The 21,237-nt window shown below is 40.2% G+C and overlaps 1 protein-coding gene across 1 annotated transcript; it reads left to right on the forward strand.

Annotated features, from left to right (window-relative positions):
• On the forward strand, positions 1-1,020 carry LOC123782563 (olfactory receptor 52B4). The gene has a single exon (XM_045782810.2). The coding sequence runs from the start codon at positions 58-60 to the stop codon at positions 1,018-1,020; it is 963 nt and encodes a 320-aa protein (XP_045638766.2). The 5' UTR covers positions 1-57.
• Positions 1,021-21,237: the final 20,217 nt, after the last annotated feature.

Here is a 21,237-nt window from a genome sequence, read left to right on the forward strand (position 1 = left end):
TATGTGTTTTCTTCTGTCTGTGAATAGGAGGTGAGGTCTTGAAAGGTCTCCCCAGGCATGACCACCTTAAACCACACTGGTGTCAGCCACACCGTCTTCCGCTTACTGGGCATCCCTGGCCTTGAGGACCAGCACATGTGGATTTCCATCCCCTTCTTCATTTCCTATGTCATCGCCCTGCTTGGGAACAGCCTGCTCATCTGCATTCTCCTCACCAAGCGCAGCCTCCATGAACCCATGTACATCTTCCTCTGCATGCTGGCCGCGGCAGACCTTGTCCTCTCCACCTGCACAGTACCTCAGGCCTTGGCCATCTTCTGGTTCCGTGCTGGGGAGATCTCCCTGGATCGCTGCATCACTCAGCTCTTCTTTATTCATACCACCTTCATCTCTGAGTCAGGGGTCTTGCTGGTGATGGCGTTTGACCGCTTCATTGCCATATGCTACCCACTGAGATACACCACTATTCTTACACGTGCTCTGATCGGGAAAATCAGTGTGACCATCTTCCTGAGAAGTTATGGTACAATTTTCCCCATGATATTTCTTTTGAAAAGATTGACTTTCTGTCAAAATAATATTATTCCACATACCTACTGTGAACACATTGGCTTGGCCAAATATGCTTGTAATGACATTCGAGTGAACATCTGGTATGGATTTTCCATCCTAATGTTAACGGTGGTTTTAGATGTTGTGTTAATTTTTGTTTCCTATGTGCTGATTCTCTGCGCTGTCTTCCACATGCCTTCTCGAGATGCTCGCCACAAAGCTCTCAACACGTGTGGCTCCCACATCTGTGTCATTGTCCTCTTTTATGGGCCTGGAATCTTCACAATCCTTACTCAGCGGTTTGGACGCCACATTCCTCCTCATACCCACATCTTGTTGGCTAACGTTTGCATGCTTGCCCCACCTATGCTCAATCCTGTCATTTATGGGATCCAGACCAAGCAAATCCGGGAGCAGGCGGTTCACGTGTTGTTTACAAAGCAGAAATCACTTTGGTTTAAGAACTAAGTTTTCAGAATCCCTAGCCAACTGTGAGGTGGTCTCTGGAAGTGGTGGGTGGGAGGGATCCACTGAAACACTCAGAAATGGCTCAGTGAGTTCTGTCTCTGGGGCAAGTTCATCAGGAAGGTTATAGGACTTACTCCCCTGTCGTCAAAACAACTGGACACAGCGCCCCATTGGACTGAGCAAGGCTGCTCCCACAAAGACCTTGGGACAGGATACATTGATTTTCAGAAGTCATATATCCTTAACGACTCTAGCATGATCTTTAGAAATAGATGAAGTGAGAGCAGTGCTCTGGCCTGGGATTTTGTTCAGCTGTTCCTCAGTGAGTTTCTCAAGCTCTAAGACATCTTGTGAGGTCTCTAGACAATCATATACTCCTTAATGTCCTTCATTCTAATTAATGACATTCTTAGAACCAGTGATTCCTACATTTTGCAATTATTTCTATTATATCCTGTCAACATGAATGTCTAATAAGAGAATGTAAATGAATCGTGTGTTTTGTATTTGCAGAACAACCCCTGAGGGGACAGGGAATGGAGACTGATCCCTCCGGTGCTTTCCGAGGGCTGATGTGTGCTGGGAGGGTGCAGAGGAAGGGGCTCTTCTAATCCTTGTAACAGGCCATGTTCTTCAGGGATCCCCTCCTCAGTGGGGCATTCAAGGCATTTAGTGACCTGACCCCTGACCTCCTTTACTGCAACACTGCCCATATCACCCCCAAACTACCTGAGCGTCGGACACCAGGCCATTAAGGCCTCACCTTTTCCAGATCACGCCATGTTCTCCATGTCCCTGCTCTGCCTTGGGATAACCTCCACCAGCTTGTGGAAAACTTCTATTCCTCTTTCCACACCCACTTCTCATCTCTTCTCCGTGAATCTCTCCAACCACAGCTCCTTCCAGTGTGCTCTTTAGTTGTTACTTCCTTTCAGAGGAAGATACCATGTCATCCATATTTCTTTTTTAAATTGTATTTTAAAACTTGGTGATGGGTAGTAAGGAGGGCACGTATTGCATGGTGCACTGGGTGTTATACGAACTAATGAATCATCGAACTTTACATCAGAAACCAGGGATGGACTGTATGGTGACTAACATATAATAAAAAAACATTAAAATTTTTTTTAAAGTTTTTAAATTTTTAGATTTTTAAATTTTAATTTTAAAACTTTAAAAAATTTCCTTGTAGAAAACATCAGAAATTATGAAAAAAGACAAACATGACATGGAACTCATAAACCCATAAGCTTACAGCCCCCATGCAATTTTATTGTTAAAATTTTGTCTCCTATGGCTATGTAACCGTATCTCTATACTTACATATCTACATCTGCATCTGTATCTAAATCTGTATATTATTTCTATCTGTATCTATAGTTTCATCTATTCCTGTACCTCCCTGGAAAATATTATCATATGGTACATATTTGCTGGAAGTACATTGTTGACATTGCTTCTAATATATATGAGCTTATATGATCAGTTATATGTCTATATAGTATTTTACATCAGGGTTTACCATAATTTACTTAGCCACGCATTATTTTAAGCCCTTGTCACTTGGCAATATGACTGTATATTTACAAATTAAGGCTCAATTCTACTTGCTGCTTAAGTACACAGCCCAGATATGAATAATTTATGTAATCCTAAGTATTGTCTTAAGATGAAAATACTCAATGGGCTGTTATGAATACAGTGGCCGTGAACATTCATGCACAGGTGTTGGTGTAAATTAAGTTACCGTTTCTCTGAGATAAATGTTCAAGCGTGCAATTCTGGGTTATATGGTAAGTACCTTTTTAATATTCTAAGAAACCACCAGGCTGTTTTCCGGAATGGCTCTACCATTTTACATCCCCACCAGCATGTAGGAGACATCCAGTTTCCCTATGCCCTCAAGAACACTCTTTTTTTATTTCAAGCACCCTGACGGCTCTATGTCTGTGGTTTTAATTTGCATTTTTCTAAACGTTCATGATGTTGTGCATTTTCCATGTGCTTGTTTGTCATGTATTTTCCCTGCTTTCTGATTGGATTTTTTGGGTGTATTTGTGGGTTTTTTGTTTGGTTTTTGTTGCTTTTTTACTGTTAAGTTTTGGGAGTTCTCTATCTATCCTAAACACAAGGCCTTTATCAGATGTGTGGTTTGCAAATACATTTTCCCAGTCTGTAGCTTGTCTGTTCATCTTCTTAATTGGACCTTCTCAGAGCAAATGTTTTAATGTGTATAACTCTTCAAAGTTTTTCAGGTATTAAGGAGGGCACGTATTGCATGGTGCACTGGGTGTTATACACAAACAATGAATCATGGAACATTACATCAAAAACTAAGGATGTACTGTATGGTGACTAACATAACATAATAAAAAAAATTTTTTTAATTTAAAAAAAAAAATCCAATTTACCAATTTGTCCTTTTATGAGTGGTGCTGCTTCATTCCTTGGATCTCTGAACTTTTCACTACCCGTATTGTGGGGGCTCATCTGCAAACAGATGTAAATTCAATAACCAGCCAAAGATGGTAGGACTTACGCATGCTTTTTGTGTGGAGGTGGGTGGGGTGGGGGTCAATGAGCTCTCTGGCACTAAACCACCAGCTTCTAGAATCTGAAGCAGTTTAACTTTTTTTCTATCTTCTCCACCGGCCGTTAGAGTTTGGGCCCAGTTGTCTTCTTTCCATCGTAGCACCTGGCTCCTCATACTTTGGACGACACAGCCATTTCCAAACTCCTCAGCCTCCAGCTGGCCTGGAGGCAGTGTGCACAATGTTTTTACAGAACTATATAGAATCTTCACAGGTCTTCACAGAATGTTACCACTGTTGCCTTAAAAGACACTAATGAGAAAGCAAAATAAAAAATGCTGGAGTTCCAATTGTAAAGAATTACAAAATTTTATAGTATCATTCATGCTATCAGTCTGTGGTGGGGTAATAGGCCATGGCAATCTGTTCATCGGCTGCCTTCGACTCCTCCCTCAACCCTTCCTTCTCCCCCTAAGCCCAACCAGAAGACCTTGTCAAGCCCATTAATTCAGAAAGGTCTCTTTCTTTTGACCCATTTTACAGATTTCAAATCGTATGGTTAGTTAAGAAAGGATTCCAATTCCAGCTCTGCTTTATTAGAGCTGTGACAAGATTCTTTACCCTCAATTTCTATTCTGGAATAGAATAATATTCTGGAATCATACTTGCTGTCCTGTGTTGTTTCATAAATATCTATCAATGTGTTACACACACTGAAAAGATAATTTTTAAAGGTCGCAATGATAGTAAACATCAATACATCAGTTTTTCTTACTAGGGAAATAACTGTTTCTGATGGATTCCAGTATTCACCATCTTTTCCCTTCCTGTCTGTCTTCCATTCAGCTGTAGAATTAATATAACCAAGAGGCTTTCCACTTGCTAATATTTCTTCTGAAAGGTCAGACTTTTTATAGATGTAACATCCTGCCAGGTATGTTGTAAACACATTGCCTTGACCCAAGTTTCCTATGATGATATCCAAGAAAATACCTGGTATGGTATTATCCTTATGCCAACACTCGTTTGAGATATTGTGATCACTTTTATTTCCTGTCTGCTAATTATACATGTTGTCTTCTGCATCCCGTCCCAAGATGCTCACTACACAGCTCTCCATGCTGTGGACCCCACGTCTGTGTCACCGTCCTATTTTCTGGGTTGGGCTCTCCCCAGTCATTACTCAGCACTTTGGGGTCATATCTCACCTCATGTCTACATCCTGCTTGCCAGGGTCTGCATTTTGGCTCCACCTAGGCTAAATCCCATTATTTACAGCCTCGAGACCAAACACCTGTGACCAGGTAGTTAACATATTCCTTATAAAACAGAAAAGACTGTTATGACGGAAACGAATACACTACACTTCTCAGAAAATCTCTCCGTGCTGGACATGAGCCTCAGTATGTGAGAAGGAGCAAATGAAAAGCCAGTCAGCTGAGTTCAGGTGTTTCTAGAGCAATTGCTTCAGGGGGATTTTGGTGAATACTTCTCCTAAAACCTCTAATCAGTCATTAGATGTTAGTGTGTTTGAGAGCTTAGTTCCCTTCCTTAACCGCAGAGTTGAGAACTTGACCAATTTAGCTCTGTGAGGCACTTAGCTCTATAATCTCAAGCTAGAGAATTGAATGAGATGGACCTCTAACGCTGGCCTTTTCTGGTAATTGTGGAATCGTTACGTTTAAGTGCAGTTTATGCTTTGAAATGCTTTACTTTCCTCTCAAAGTAGAACATTTGTCCATCCATTCTCCCCTGTGACCTCTGTATCTTCAACTTTTTTTCTCCTTACCAGATAATTCCCCCATACATCATTATTTCTGCAGTGTAAAAAACAAAAACAAATTTTATTTTTTTTAAGATTTTATTTATTTATTCGACAGAGATAGAGACAGCCAGCGAGAGAGGGAACACAAGCAGGGGGAGTGGGAGAGGAAGAAGTAGGCTCATAGCAGAGGAGCCTGATGTGGGGCTCGATCCCATAACGCCGGGATCACGCCCTGAGCCGAAGGCAGACGCTTAACCGCTGTGCCACCCAGGAGCCCCCCAAAACAAATTTTAAAATAACCCCTGAATCCACATTCCACCTCTATACTACCTCAGTTCTCTTCTCTATCTTAGAGGAAATCATCTTGAATTATTTGTCCCCTTGTAGGCTTGAATCACTCTCCCTCGTTTTCCTCTTGATCCCACTCCAGTTTGGCTTTTACGCTCATTCATCCCACTCATCAAGGTCATTACAGTCTCCACACTGTGAAATTAGTCAAAATCCACCCTCACTTCAATATAAGGGCAGCAACTTCAAGCATTCAACCATCATCTCTCCCTTGAAAATCTTTATTCACCCCAACTTCTTTGTGTTCCTATAATATTCCTGGCTACACCTGAGACTCCTGATACATTGCATTTTTTAAATAAAAATTGTACCTATTTAAGGTATACAATATACACAGTTAAATAATTATTACAGTTAAGCTAATTAACATATCTCCTCACATAGCTACATGTGTATGTGTAGTGAGAACACCTGAAATCTACACTTTTAGCAAATTTCCAGTGTTCGATACAAACTTACTAAGTATAGACATGTTGTATATTAGATCTCCAAATTCATTCTCGCCCGTAACTGCAACTTTGTAACCCTCTGGCCAACATCTCCTGAATTACCTTACTTCCTGAGCCCTGGTAGCCTGCCTCTATGTATCCAGCTTTTTTTTAGATTCCATACAGAAGTGAGATCATAGGTTTGTTTGTTTTCTGTGTCTGGTTTATTTCACTTAGCATAATGTCCTCTAGATTCTTCCATGGCAAATAGCAGGATCTCCTTTTAAGGCTGAATAATATATATTTCATATATTAGATATATAGATCGATATATCGATATATATCTCATAATTTATCCATTCACCCATTGTCACACACTTAGTGTCGAGATATGGAAACATGCCATTATAAATAATGCTACAATAATCATGGGAGTGCATGGATCTTTGATATCCTGTTTCTATTTCTTTTGGGTATATACCCAGGTGTGGTATATTTACTAACACTACTAACAAACTAGGTACTATATCAAGAAAATAATTTTTCATTTTAAAGAGCAAGTGCATGAAATTTCCATTGTAGGCCATTTAGAAAATATTTAAATGTATAAATAATTTCCTTTTATCACCCTTTTGTTTATTATATAATTCTGTTTTAATTCAATTTTTTACATATTTGAAAACTATGCAAAATCTTATGCCCTATCATTTCCATGAAGACTTCTAACAAGTATTGTATATTTGAAACCCATCTTAACAAAATTTTACTAAGTTATAACCGTTTATCATAATGTAAATAATCATTCCATATTTAACAATAGTATATTTAACATCTTGCAACTTTCCAAAGGAGGAACATTCTTTGAAAATATTTCCTCATTTTATCTGTCTTTTAATTTTAAGTTATATGGGAGAACCTAAATTTTGTGTAGTCAAATCACCAGGATTTTCATTTGGGTGTTTCCCTTCTGGGTTGTGTTGTTGTTGTTGTTGTTGTTGTTGTTGTTGTTGTTGTTTTAATTTTTTTTAAAGACTTTATTTGTCAGACAGAGAGAGAGAGAAAAAACACAAAAAGGGAGAGCAGCAGGCAGAGGGAGAAGCAGACTCCCCACAGAGCAAGGACCTGGATGCAGGACTCCATTCCAGGACCCTGGAATCATGACCTGAGCCGAAGGTAATTGACTGAGACACACAGGTATCCCTTTTGTTTTTAACTTCAGAAGTTGTTCTGATTTGGGGCACCTGGGTGGCACAGCGATTAAGCGTCTGCCTTCAGCTCAGGGCGTGATCCCGGTGTTATGGGATCGAGCCCCACATCAGGCTCTTCCGCTGTGAGCCTGCTTCTTCCTCTCCCACTCCCCCTGCTTGTGTTCCTTCTCTCGCCGGCTGTCTCTCTGTCAAATAAAAAAAATAAAAAAAAAAAGTTGTTCTGATTTAAAGTAAGTGCATTACTTACTCTTTTTGATCTCATTTATTTTAGATTTGAATTTTTATTATTCAATACTTTAACAATACCTTTCTTTAAAAGTAAATATTTACTAATTACTCATAAAACCATTATTTAGAAAATATTTTGTCATTTAACCATATTTTCATGTATACTATATTGTATGATTTGTATGTCATATGTTTACCTACTGTTACATAACGAGTATTTCCTTTGGCACAAAATATACATCATACGTACATTATACTTATTGCTAATATATTTTCACATAAACAATGTATTTTAAAATCTATATTTTCAAATGATTGCCAGTAACAATAAAGTTGTCATAAATAGAAGTATGCATGGAGGAGTTAAAACGGTGGAAGAGTAGGTGGGGGTACCCTAAGTTTGTCTCATCCCTCCGATACAACTAGATATTCTGAATACCTGAGAAATCAGTTGGGGGGCTAAGAAAAATGCTGCACGTCTACAAGTAGAAAAGCAGCCACTGTTCGGAAAGTAGGTGTGGAGACTTACATCCAGGGTGATACAGCTGATGATGTGGCAGAGGGAAGGGAGCCTGTTTAAGGAGGCTACTGCCAAGTATTAGAAGAAGCAGAGAGCAAAATCGGAACTTTCAGAAGTCTGCTGCAGTGGGGGGTGTGCCTGGCTTAAAGGTGCTCAGGTGAAGCAGGGCAGAATCCCAGGTGTGACAGCGTGGCCTGAGGATCCCCAGGGTCACAAGAAGAACAGGTGGTGGTACCTGAGGGCAGCAGAGTTCCCAGGCAGAGGAGCAAGGCAGCCGGCTGAGAACAGTGATTCGAGGGACCCGCTTTCTTTTCTTTTTTTAATTTTTTTTATTATATTATGTTAGTCAACATACAGTACATCCCTGGTTTCTGATGTAAAGTTTGATGATTCATTAGGTGCGTATAACACCCAGTGCACCATGCAATACGTGCCCTCCTTCCTACCCATCACCAGTCTATCCCATTCCCCCACCCCCCTCCCCTCTGAGGCCCTCAGTTTGTTTCTCAGAGTCCATAGTCTCTCATGCTTCATTCCCCCTTCTGATTACCCCCCCTTTCTTTATCCCTTTCTTCCCCTACCAATCTTCCTAGTTCTTACGTTCCATAGATGAGAGAAATCATATGATAATTGTCTTTCTCTGCTTGACTTATTTCACCTAGCATTATCTCCTCCAGTGCCGTCCATGTTGCAGCGAATGTTGAGAACTCGTTCTTTCTGATGGCTGAGTAATATTCCATTGTACATATGGACCACAACTTCTTAATCCAGTCATCTGTTGAAGGGCATCTCTGCTCTTAGCCATGATTTAGCTATTGTGGACAATGCTGCTATGAACATTGGGGTGCATATGGCCCTTCTCTTCACCACATCTGCATCTTTGGGGTAAATACCCAGTAGTGCAATGGCTGGATCATAGGGTAGCTCAATTTTTAACTTTTTAAGGGACCTCCACACTGTTTTCCACAGTGGCTGTACCAACTTGCATTCCCACCAATAATGTAGGAGGGATCCCCTTTGTCCACATCCTCTCCAGCAATTGTTGTTTCTTGCCTTGTCAATTTTTGCCATTCTACCTGGTGTTAGGTGGTATCTCAGTGTGGTTTTGATTTGAATTTCCCTGATGGCTAATGATTTTGAACATTTTTTCATGTGTCTGTTAGCCATTTTTATGTCATCATTGGAAAAGTGTCTATTCATATCTTCTGCCCATTTTATGATTTATTTGTTTCTCGCATATTGAGTTTGAGAAGGTCTTTGTAGATCTTGGGTACCAGTCCTTTATCTGTAGTGTCATTTGCAAATATATTCTCCCATTCCGTGGGCTGCCTCTTAGTTTTTTTGACTGTTTCCTTGGCTGTGCAGAAGCTTTTTATCTTGATGAAGTCCCACAAGTTCATTTTATCTTTTGTTTCTCTTGCCTTTGGAGATGTGTCATGAATAAGGTTGCTTTGGCCAATGTCATAGAGGTTGCTGCCTATGTTCTCCTCTAGGATTTTGATGGATTCCTGTCTCACATCGAGGTCTTTCATCCATTTGGAGTTTATCTTTTTGTATGTGTGAGAGAGTGATCACGTTTCATTCTTTTGCATGTAGCTGTCCAATTTTCCCAGCACCATTTATTGAAGAGACCCTAGGTACCCGCTTTCCACTCTGTGTTGCCGTAAACTACGAACTGCTGCAGCCTCATGACCACTTTCCTAGGAGGAGGCTCGCAAAAGGCAGAACTGCAGCATGTCCCTAAAATTTGGAGTTCTAAAACTCAGTCGCATGCCTGAGATAAAAACGCTTGGTCACAGGCCAGGTGAACAGAGTTCTGACAAACCATGGAAACAAGAGTAATTGAATGCTTTTCTCTGAGGGCTCACTGAAGAGTGAAGGGGTAAGGATTTTAACTCCAGGCTAGAGAGCTGAGCAGCCCTATTCATCCCACCCATCAGTGTTAAGAGCCTTAAGGGAGGAAAACAGCACCACCTAGTGGAGTCCAGAGCCCCTTACACCAAGCCCCGCCTCTGTGCCCTGGAGTTGATTCCACTAGGGCAAGTACACCTGACAATTTGCATCAGCACAAACTCGCTCTCACCAAATTTACAGATCATAGAGGGCTGCAAAACTTCAGCTCTTGGAGAAAACAGTATAGAGCATTCTTTGTATTTTTATTTTTTAGTCTTAATATTTCAGTTATTTTCTTATTTTTTCAATTTTATTCTTTAATTTTTATTTTCATATATACTTTTCTTTCTTTTCATTATATTTTTTATGTTCTTTTATTTATGTATACATGTTTTTCTTTCTTATTTTGGGATCTAGTTTCTTTTAATAAGCAGACCAAAATACACCCAGGATCTTTTTTTTTTTTTTTTCCTTCTGTTGTTGTAATTGTTCTTGTTTTTTTCTTTGTCTTTTCTTTTCTGGAAAAATTGGTGAGACAGAGAAATTCACTTCAAAAGAATGGTAGTACTCACTGCCAGGGATTTAATCAATACAGATTGAATTAAGATATCTGAACTAGAATTTAAAACAATTACAAAGATACTAACTGGGCTTAGGAAATGGGGGATGCATAGAACACACTAGAGAATCCCTTACCACAGAGATAAAAGAACTAAAATCTAGTCAGGCTGAAATTTAAAATGCTGTTACAGAGATGTAGTCCCAAGTGGAGGCCATAAAAACAAGGATTAACAAAGTAGAAGAGTCAGTGATATAAAAAACAAAATGATGGAAAATAAGGAGCTGAAAAGACAGAAAGGAAACTATTAGATTACAAAGGGAAACTTAAGGAACTCAGTGATTCCATAAAGCAAAATAATATCATTATAGGAGTCCCAGAAGATGAGGAGCAGGAAAAGGGGGACAGACAGTTTACTTGAACAAATTATAGCTGAGAACTTCCTTAATCTGGGGAAGGAAGCAGGCATTCAAGTCCAGGAGGCACAGAGAACCCACTTCAAAATCAACAAAAACAGATCAACACCTGAACATATTATACTAAAGCTTATAAATTATAAAGAGAAAAATCACAAAAGCAACTCAGGACAAGGGGTCCTTAACATACAAGGGTAGACACATAAGGCTGGCAGCAGACTTGTCCAGAGACCTGGCAGGACAGAGAGGACTGGCATGACACATCCAATGTGCTAAACGGGAAAAATATGCAGCCAAAAATACTTTATCCATCAAGGCTGTCATTCAGAATAGAAGGAAAAAATTTCTAGTTCAAACAAAAACTAAAGGAATTTGTAAACACTAAACCAACCCCACAGGAAATATTAAAGGGGATCCTTTGAACAGAGAGAAAGGCTAAAAACAACAAAGACCACAAAGGAACAATCTACAAGAACAGTGACTTTACAGGAAATACAATGGCACTAAAGTCATCTTTCAGTATTTACTCTGAATGTAAATGGACTCAATGCTCCAATCAAAAAACATAGAGCATCAGAATGGATAAAAGAAAAACAGGAACCATTGATGTGCTGCTTACAAGAGACTCATTTTAGACCCAAGGACAACTCCAGAATGAAAGTGAGGGGTAGAGAACAATTTATCATGGTAATGGACATCAAAAGAAAGCTGGGGTGGCCATCCTTATATCAGACAACTAGATTTTAAACCAAAGACTGTAATAAGAGATGAAGAAGGACACTATATCATAATAAAGGGGACTATTCAATAAGAAGATCTAACAATTATAAATATTTATGCCCCTGGCCTGGGAGCAGCCAACTATATAAAGCAATTAGCAAAATTAAACTCATTAATACAATAATAGTGGGGGACTTTAACACGCCACTCACAGCAATGGACAGATCATCTAAGATCAACAAGGAAACAAGGGCTTTGAATGAAACACTGGACCAGATGGACATCAGATATATTCAGAGCATTCCATCCTAAAGAAAAAGAGTATGCATTCTTCTCAAGTACATATGGAACATTCTCCAGAACAGATCACGTACTTGGTCACAAATCAGGTCTCTACTAGTACAAAAAGACTGAGATCACACCATACATATTTTCAGACCGCAATGCTATAAAACTCAACCACAAGAAAAAAATTGTAAAAACCACAAATACATGGAGGTTAAAGAACATCCTACAAAAGAATGAACAGGTCAACCAGGAAATTAAATTTTAAAAATACATGGAAGCAAATGAAAATGAAAACACAACAGTTCAGAACATTTGAGATGCAGCAAAGGCAGTCCTAAGAGGGAAGTATGTAACAGTACAAGCCTTAAACCAGAAAAGTCTCAAATACATAATCTAAACTTATACCTAAAGGAGCTGGAAAAAGAACCATAAATAAACCCTAAATCCAGCAAGAGAAGAAAGTAATAAAGATTACAGCAGTGGGGCGCCTGGGTGGCACAGCGGTTAAGCGTCTGCCTTCGGCTCAGGGCGTGATCCCGGCGTTATGGGATCCAGCCCCACATCAGGCTCCTCTGCTATGAGCCTGCTTCTCCCTCTCCCACTCCCCCTGCTTGTGTTCCCTCTCTCGCTGGCTGTCTCTATCTCTGTCGAATAAATAAATAAAATCTTTAAAAAAAAAAAGATTAGAGCAGAAATCAATGAAATAAACAAAAGAACAGGTCAATGAAACTAGAAGCTAGTTCTTTGAAAGAATATGATCGATAAACCCCTAACCACAAGGATGCAAATAAAATCATGAATGAAAGAGGAGAGATCACAGCCAACACTGCAGAAATACAAGCAATTATAAGAGCATAACATGAGCAACTATACGCCAACAAATTAGGCAATCTGGAAGAAATGGATGCATTCCTAGAGACATACAAACTACCAAAACTGAAAGAGAAAGAAATAGAAAACCTGAACAAACTCCTAACCAGGAAAGAAATCGAATCAGTAATCAAAAACCTCCCAAAAAACAAGAGTCCAGGGCCAGATGGCTTCCCAGGGGAATTCCACCAAACATTTAAAGAATACCTATTGTTCTGAAACTTCAAAAAATAAAAATGGAAGGAAAACTTCCAAACTCTATGAGACCAGAATTACTTTCATCTCAAAATCAAAGACCCCCACCAAAAAGGAGAATTATAGACCAATATCCCTGATGAACATGGATGCCAAAATTTTCAATAAGAAACAAGCTAAGAGGATTTAAGAGTACATTAAGGGGATTATTCACCATGACCAAGTGGGATTTATCCCTGGGCCCCAAGGGTAGTTCAACATTCACAAAAATTAAATAAATAAATAAATAAAATATAAAAAATCAATAATTAAAAGCAATAAAAGAAAGGACAAGAACTATATGATCATCTCAATTGATGCAGAAAAAACATTTGACAAAGTACAACATTCTTTCTTAATTAAAACTCTTCACAGTGTATGGATAGAGGGAACATACCTTATCATCACAAAAGCCAACTATGAACTGCCCACAGTGAATATCATTCTCATGGGAAAAAACAGAGCTTTTCCCTCAACATCAGGAAGAAGACAGGGAGGCTCACTCTCACTGCTACTGTTCAACGTAATACTAGAAGTCCTAGCCTCAGCAATCAGACAACAAAAAGAAATAAAAGGCATTCCAATTGGCAAAGAAGAAGTCAAACTCTCTCCACAGATGACATGATACTTTTTGTGGAAAACCCAAAAGACTCCACCCCAAAATTGCTAGAACTCACACAGCAATTCAGCGATGTGGCAGGATACAAAAATCAAATCAATGCATAGAAATCAGTTGCTTTTCTATACACGGAGACAGAAGAAAGAGAAATTAGGGAATCCAATTACATTTACAACAACACCAAAAACCATAAGATATCTAGGAATAAACCTAACCAAAGAGGCCAAGGATCTATACTCCAGAAACTACAGAACACTTATGAGAGAAATTAAGACACAAAGATGGAAAAACATTCCATGCTCATGGATTGGAAGAAGAAACATTGTTAAAATGTTTATGGTGCCCAGAGCAATCTACACTTTCAACACCATCCTTATTAAAATACCATTGGCATTTTTCAAAGATCTGGAACAAGCAATCCTAAAATCTGTATGGAACCAGAAAAGACCCCAAATCACCAAAGGAATGTTGAAAAAGAAAAACAAAGCTGGGGGTACCACATTGCCTGATTTCAAGCTATTTTACAAAGCTGTAATCACCAAGACAGCATGGTACTGGCATAAAAAAAGACACATTGATCAATAGAACAGAATAGACACTCCAGAAGTTGACCCTCAAATCTATGGTCAACTAATCTTTGACAAAGTGGGAAAAAAACATCGAATGGAAAAAAGTCTCTTCAATAAATGGTGCTGGGAAAATTGGACAGCTACATACAGAAGAATGAAACTGGACCATTTCCTTACACAATACACAAAAATAAAATCAAAATGGGTATAAGACCTCGATGTGAGACAGGAATCCATCAAAATCCTAGAGGAGAACATAGGCAGTAGCCTCTGACATTGGCCACAGCAACTTCTTTCAAGACACGTCTCCAAAGGCAAGGGAAACAAAAGCAATAATGAACTATTGGGCCTTCATCAAAATAAAAAGCTTCTGCACAGCAAAGGAAATAGTCATTAAAACCCACAGAATGGGAGAAGATGTTTGCAAATGACATATCAGACAAAGCGCTGGTATCAAAGATCTATAAAGAACTTCTCAAACTCTCAAACTTCTCAAACTCAACACCCAAGAAATAAATAATACTGCCAAGTTCATGGCAGAAGACATGAACAGAAACTTCTCCAAAGACAACATACAAATGACTAACAGACATGAAAAGATTCTCCACATCACTTGGTGTCACGGAAATAAAAAAAAAAAAAAACACAATGAGATACCACCTTACACCAGTCAGAATAGCTAAAAGTAACAAGACAAGGAACAGCAAATGTTGGAGAGGGTGTGGAGAACAGGGAACCCTCTTACACTGTTGGTGGGAATGCAAGCTGGTACAGCCACTTTGGAAAACAGTATGGAGGTTCCTCAAGAAGTTAAAAATAGAGTTACCCTATGACCTAGCAATTGCACTACTGGGTATTTACCCCAAAGATATAGATGTAGTGAAAAGAAGGAGCACCTGCACCCCAATGTTCATAGCAGCATTGTCCACAATAGCCAAACTGTGGAAGGAGCTCAAATGTCCTTCAACAGAGGAACGGGTAAAGAAGATGTGGTTCATATATACAATGGAATATTACTCCATCAGAAAGGATGAATACCTACTATTTACATCGACATGGATGGAACTGGGGGGATTATGCTAAGTGAAATAAATCAAGAGAGAAAGACAATTATCATATGGTTTCACTCATATGTGAAACATATGGAATAGTGCAGAGGACCATGGGGAAGCGAGGAAAGAATGAATGGGAAGAAATCAGAGAGAGAGCGCCAAGCATGAGAGACTCTTGACTCCAGGAAACATACTGAGGGTTGTGGAAAGGGATGTGGGTGGGGGGATAGGGTAACTGGGTGATGGGCACTAAAGAGGGCATGTGATGTGATGAGCACTGGGTGTTATACATTGAATTTACCAAAAACTAATGATGTACTTATACAGTCGCTAGTTGAATTTAAATTTCAAAAGAAAAAAAAAACTGTTAAGAGGATGAGAAGACCCATAGACTGGAAGAAAATATTAAGAGACATATCTGATACAGGCCTTTTATCTAAAATATTCAAAGAGCTCTTAAAGGTTTTAATCAGATTTTATTTTATTTTTTAAAGGTTTTTTTAAGATTTTATCTATTTATTTGACAGAGAGCACAAGCAGGGGGAGCACCAGGGAGAGGGAGAAGCAGGCTCCCACTGAGCAGAGAGCCCGAAGTGGGGCTCAATCCCAGGACCCCGGGATGATGCCCTGAGCTGAAGGAAGACACTAACCTGACTGAGCCACCCAGGTGCCCCAAGATTTTCTTATTGAATTTTACCAGAAACTTCACCCAAGATCTACAGATGGCAAACACATCAATGTTTCACATAGGTCAAGAAAATCCAAATTAAATTGCACTGAGATACCACACACCTATTAAATGGCTAAAATTCAGAACACTGATAGTACCAAATACAAGGATGTGGAGCAACGGGAACTTTCATAACTAATGGAAATTCAAAATGGTACAGCTACTTTGGAAGAGAGTTTGGCAGTTTCTTACAAAACTAAACACACTTTTACCATATGATCCAGCAATTTAAAACATGATGTTTATACACACACACACACACACATGCACGTGTGTGTGCATGTTGTATACCTAAAACTAATGTTATACCAATTACAAGATAATAAACACATGAAGGAAACCTAAAGGACTATTACCAAGTGAAAAGTCTATCTGAAAAGGCTACAAGCTGTATGATTCCACCTATGACATTCTAGAAAAGCGAAACTATGCAGACAGTAAAAATAAGTGGTTGCTAGGGCTAAGGGTAGCAAAGGAGGAACAAAGAGCAGAGGGATTTTTAGGACAATGAAAATACTCTGTATACTTAACTGATGGACATATGACATTACACACTTGGCCAAACCCCTACAACACCTCTTAAAAGAACCTAGGATTTGGGGTGATTATGATACATCTGTGTAGGTTTCATTATAACAAATGTACTGTTCCGGTCGAATATATAGGTAACAAAAGTCACTGCATGTGTCAGGGACAGGGGTGTATGGGAAGTCTGTACCTTCTGTTCAATTTCACCGTGAACTTAAAACTTTTCTACAAAATACAGTCTACTACATTCAGGGCCCTTCTACCTCAGTGAAAGGTTTATGGGTCCGGTGGTGTGAGGTCTGTTGAGATACCCCTTTCTAAGGTGAAGTATCAGCAGTTGCATTTGGTCTCTCCTATAATCAAAAGGGGCACAATGCCTAGTGAGCTTCTTTGTGTTTTTAGAGACAAGCTATTCCTCATCTGGGTGTGTTATTGGGCCCACTTCCTGAGTGACCCAAAAAGCTCCTCGTTGTCAGTGGGCATAGGATTGGGATCTGCACCAGGCCCAGGCTGCTGTGCAAGCTGCCCTGCCACTTGAGCCATATGATCCAGCAAATCCAATGGTGCTTGAAATATCAGTGGCAGGTAGGGATGCCGATTGGAGCCTTTGGCAGGCCCTTACAGGTGACTGTAATGCAGGGCCTTACGATTTTAGAGCAAAGCCCTGCCATCTTCTGTGGGTAACAACTCTCCATTTAAGAAACGCCTCTTAACTATGGACTCTGAGAAACAAACTGAGGGTGTCAGAGGGGAGGGGGGTGGGCGAATGGGATAGGCTGGTGATGGGTAGGAAGGAGGGCACGTATTGCATGGTGCACTGGGTGTTATACGCAAGTAATGAATCATGGAACTTTACATCAAAAACTAGGGATGTACTGTATGGTGACTAACATAACATAATAAAAAATGTTATTAAAAAAAAGAAAAGAAAAAAATAAAATGCACCTCCGTAAAAAGTTCACAGATGTCCTCATGTTGGCTTAATGAAAGCAAAGCAATCATTTTAAACTTATCTCAGTTACACGGGTTTAACAATAGTTAGGTTTGAAATTCAGCTAAAAATTTAACTTGAGAATCGCTAAGTGTGGGATTTCACAGCTAGTTGCTCATAATCTTAACAGTTTGAAAGCTCTCATTTTAGAATAATTTCTCAGAGAAATGAGTGAAGAATTGACCTTACCCAAATCGAGAGCTGACCTGTCCTCTGGACTCTTGGCAAGTCACGCCTGATAAGTGTCTTTGTTTACTAGGTTGGGGGGTGAGGCGGCAGGGGGATACTTTGGACCTCACTAGGTAATCTAACAATGTGGTTTAGGCTGGGGGCTTTGGGTCACACTTATCTTGATCTCAGGAGGGGCAGGAGACTGAATTTGGCCATATGGGCAGTCAGTCGGATCTGTGACCAAGCCCCAATAAAATCTCTGGACACAAGTTTCAGGCGAGCATCCCTGGATGGAAAGTACTCCGTGTATAGTCACACAGTTGCCAGGACAGTTAGTGCTGTCTCACTCCACTGCAGAGGGCAACTCGAAGGTCTGTGCATAGCACTTTTCTGGATTCGGCCCAAGCGGATTTTAAGCTGTATCCTTTCATCGTAAGGAAGTGGCCACCAGTAGAACAGCTTTTAGTGAGTCCTTCTGGTGAATTACCAAACAGGAAGGTGGTCTGGGAGATCTGTGAACATGCAGTGGGTGTTAGAAGCGAGGGTGGTTTCGCGGACCCTTAACTCTAGTTGGATCAAAAATGGTCCTAAAGACCACTCTCATTTCAGAAATTCACTCCAATCAGATTAAGTTACCCATTTAAATGCCAAATTAAGTACATTAGTTTTTCTTAACCCCAGTCATCAACCCCAGATTCTTCCACTGGGGATCCTTTGGGTGATTTCCTTTAATGTTCATGAGGATGTAATCACTTCAGTGAAAATTTCACAGTAAAGAGACTAAAGATGTATGTTCTCAGTTTCTTTAGGTTCTAATGTATCTCCAATTAAGACTAGAGTTACCCTCTCAAGTATTGTGAGCTGATGCACATTTGTGGTCTTCAGTGCTCATTTTGCTAGGAAAAAGCTTGGCTTTCCATTTGGAAAAATGAAGTTCAGAGATTATACCTGCCCTGAGAAGGAAAGGACCTCTTCCATTTCTTCCAGCTGGCCTGCTTGCCTCTGTCTGATATTTGGGCCTTTCTATTTTCACATGCCCTGAGCAAGATGCTAAAGAGGCAGACTTTAGTTGATTGGGGTCATTTTCTGTCAGGTGTTTAATACCTGCTGGAAGCATGGGCAGTGATAAAGATGGAGAAACCTAACACGGTAAGGCTTTGGTTCAGATAAAGACCTTCGTTAGGTTAGAAATTTTGTGATATTTTCTATTTGCTTCTGGAATAATGTATTTGACTGATATCATCTAGCTGTCACCTATTTTAAGGAAGTTATAGACCTTAAGTTAGTCAGTCACTACCTTCCACATAGTCAAGTATAGAAGTCATCGTGCTTCATTTCACGTTAAAAATTGCATGAAAATTCTGACAAAGTTCTAAATTCCTACAGAAGTGCTGAGTGAGAGAGAGAGGGAGAGGGAGAGTGTGTGTGTGTGTGTTTAAAAACAGTCTCAGGGCGCCTGGGTGGCTCAGTCCACTCTTCGTTTCAGTTCAGGCCTCATGATGTCAGGATTGTGAGATCAAGCCCCTTGTCGGGCTCCCTGCTCAGCTGGGAGTTTGCTTGAGATTCTCTCTCAACTATCTCGTTCTCCCTCTGCCTCTCACCCCACTCTCTCACTCTAAAAATCTTAAAAACCGCCACCCACCTCCCTTCTGTAGCCCTCTGTTTCCCGGAGTCCAGAGTCTCTCATGGTTTGTTTCTCTGATTCCTTCCCAGTTTCCCCTCCCTTCCCCTGTGGTCCTCTGCTCTATTACTTATGTTCCACATATGAGTGAAACCATATGATAATTGTCTTTCTCTGCTTGAATTATTTCACTTAGCATACTCTCCTCCAGTTCCATCCATGTCAGTGCAAATGGTAGGTATTCATCCTTTCTGAAGACTAATATTCCATCGTATATATGAACCACATCTGTATCCATTCATCTGTTGAAGGACATCTTGGCTCCTTCCATGGTTTGGCTATTGTGGACATTGCTGCTATGAACATTGGGGTGCATGCGTCCCTTCTTTTCACTGCATCTGTATCTTTGGGGGTAAATGCCTAATGTTCTTTTCAGGCTATGGAGCACAGTGAGCTTGGAGTGGCAAGGAGGAGAAGCTGCTTTGCTCCATTCTCAAGTGTCAGGAATCACAGGATCGTGAGATATGCCTAATCAAAGGCCATCACAGCCTGACACCGACAACCTCATTTGAGTTATTCTGGATCCTGATCAGCTTGCCAGAGGAAGGTTGCTGCAGGTGAGGAGAGTCTAACCCTGCTGGGTCAACTGTCTCAGCAGTAAGTGTTGAAAGGCATTTGTGAGCTGTTGTATTTAGGGATGCAGTGGTTCTAGAATTTCTTACAACAATTATGAATCTTCATCCTGGAATTGGAGTCTAATAACATAGGTCAACCCTCAACATTAAGAATTATCTTTTCATGCAGTTCAAGGAAAAATACTTGGGATCTTCTCTTGTTAGTTGAGAACCCATAATCTGATGTAAAGGCTGAAAGCAGGATGCCAAATTTGGATGCATAATTAAATTCCTTCATGATGTCATTTCTCCTGATCCAATTAACCCTATAAATTTTTGCTGACTGGTTCAGTCCACTTCTATAAGCTGGTTTGCATTTCCTGCCTTTAAAAGGAGTATAGGCTCTATACTACATTGTTGCTGTTATAGTTTGAGTTGCTTTGCGAGGGGGAAAAAAATTGGGGGGAACATAGGCTTTTAAGCCTCCACCACTGCATCAAACTGCAGACTGCATAGCATAGCGTTTTCCCCAACAGAGTAGCTGTATCTGACCTTCCTGGACCTTCTCTCCTAGCTCAAACTCCGTGCTGCCCAGCTACCCCATCACACACGGTATCATTCTTGACCTGCTTCCACTCTATCTAGGGGATCCTCTCATTTCTGGTCTTTTAGGGAGAAGCTCCTGCGCTGGTTTTCAGTTAGCCAATATATTGAAATATATTCTGCTACTAGAAGGTTTCAGCTACTGGTCGTACAGAGGTGAGCATGTTCGTACGGTATGAGAGAGTCTGGCAAGAGCAAGGGCCTCCAAAAAATTAAAAACCCCACACATGGTTCAAGCAAGCCTCCTCTAAGCAATAGCTGATGGCTAAGTGATAGAAGACATAACTACACCTAGAAGAAATCATCCAGAGAGAAGAAACTGGAAGTATGAAGACACTGGGGAGGACAGAGCTTGGTGTTTCCCCAAGAAACAGAGTTGGTGTGGATAAACCGTAGAAGTACCGGGGTTCCCAAGTGCTACTTACGTTCCCTCTCCTATAGGTAAAGGATTGGAACTTGTGAGCCAAGTTAATATTTTAGTGCCTGCTATCAATTAGCTACTCAAAGCTCTTTGCATTTGTTTACTCCCTTCGACTACAAGATGGTCATGAAAACTAAGTACTACTATCCTGATTTTACAGGGACCGAGGAGCAGAGGTTAGTTTCAGAGGACACACAGGTCCTAAGTAGTAGAGCCGTGAATCAAGCCCAGATGGTCTGACATCAGAATCCAGGCTTTTAACACACACACTCGATTGCCTCACCATAGGC

Source organism: Ursus americanus, chromosome 16, assembly GCF_024610735.1.
Source record: "Ursus americanus isolate L20-20 chromosome 16, mUrsAme1.1.p, whole genome shotgun sequence".
NCBI lineage: Eukaryota > Metazoa > Chordata > Mammalia > Carnivora > Ursidae > Ursus > Ursus americanus.

What these genes read in the sequence shown, in the direction of transcription:
- LOC123782563 (XM_045782810.2), top strand. Translation starts at nt 58, where the DNA reads ATGACCACCTTAAACCACACTGGTGTCAGCCACACCGTCTTCCGCTTA.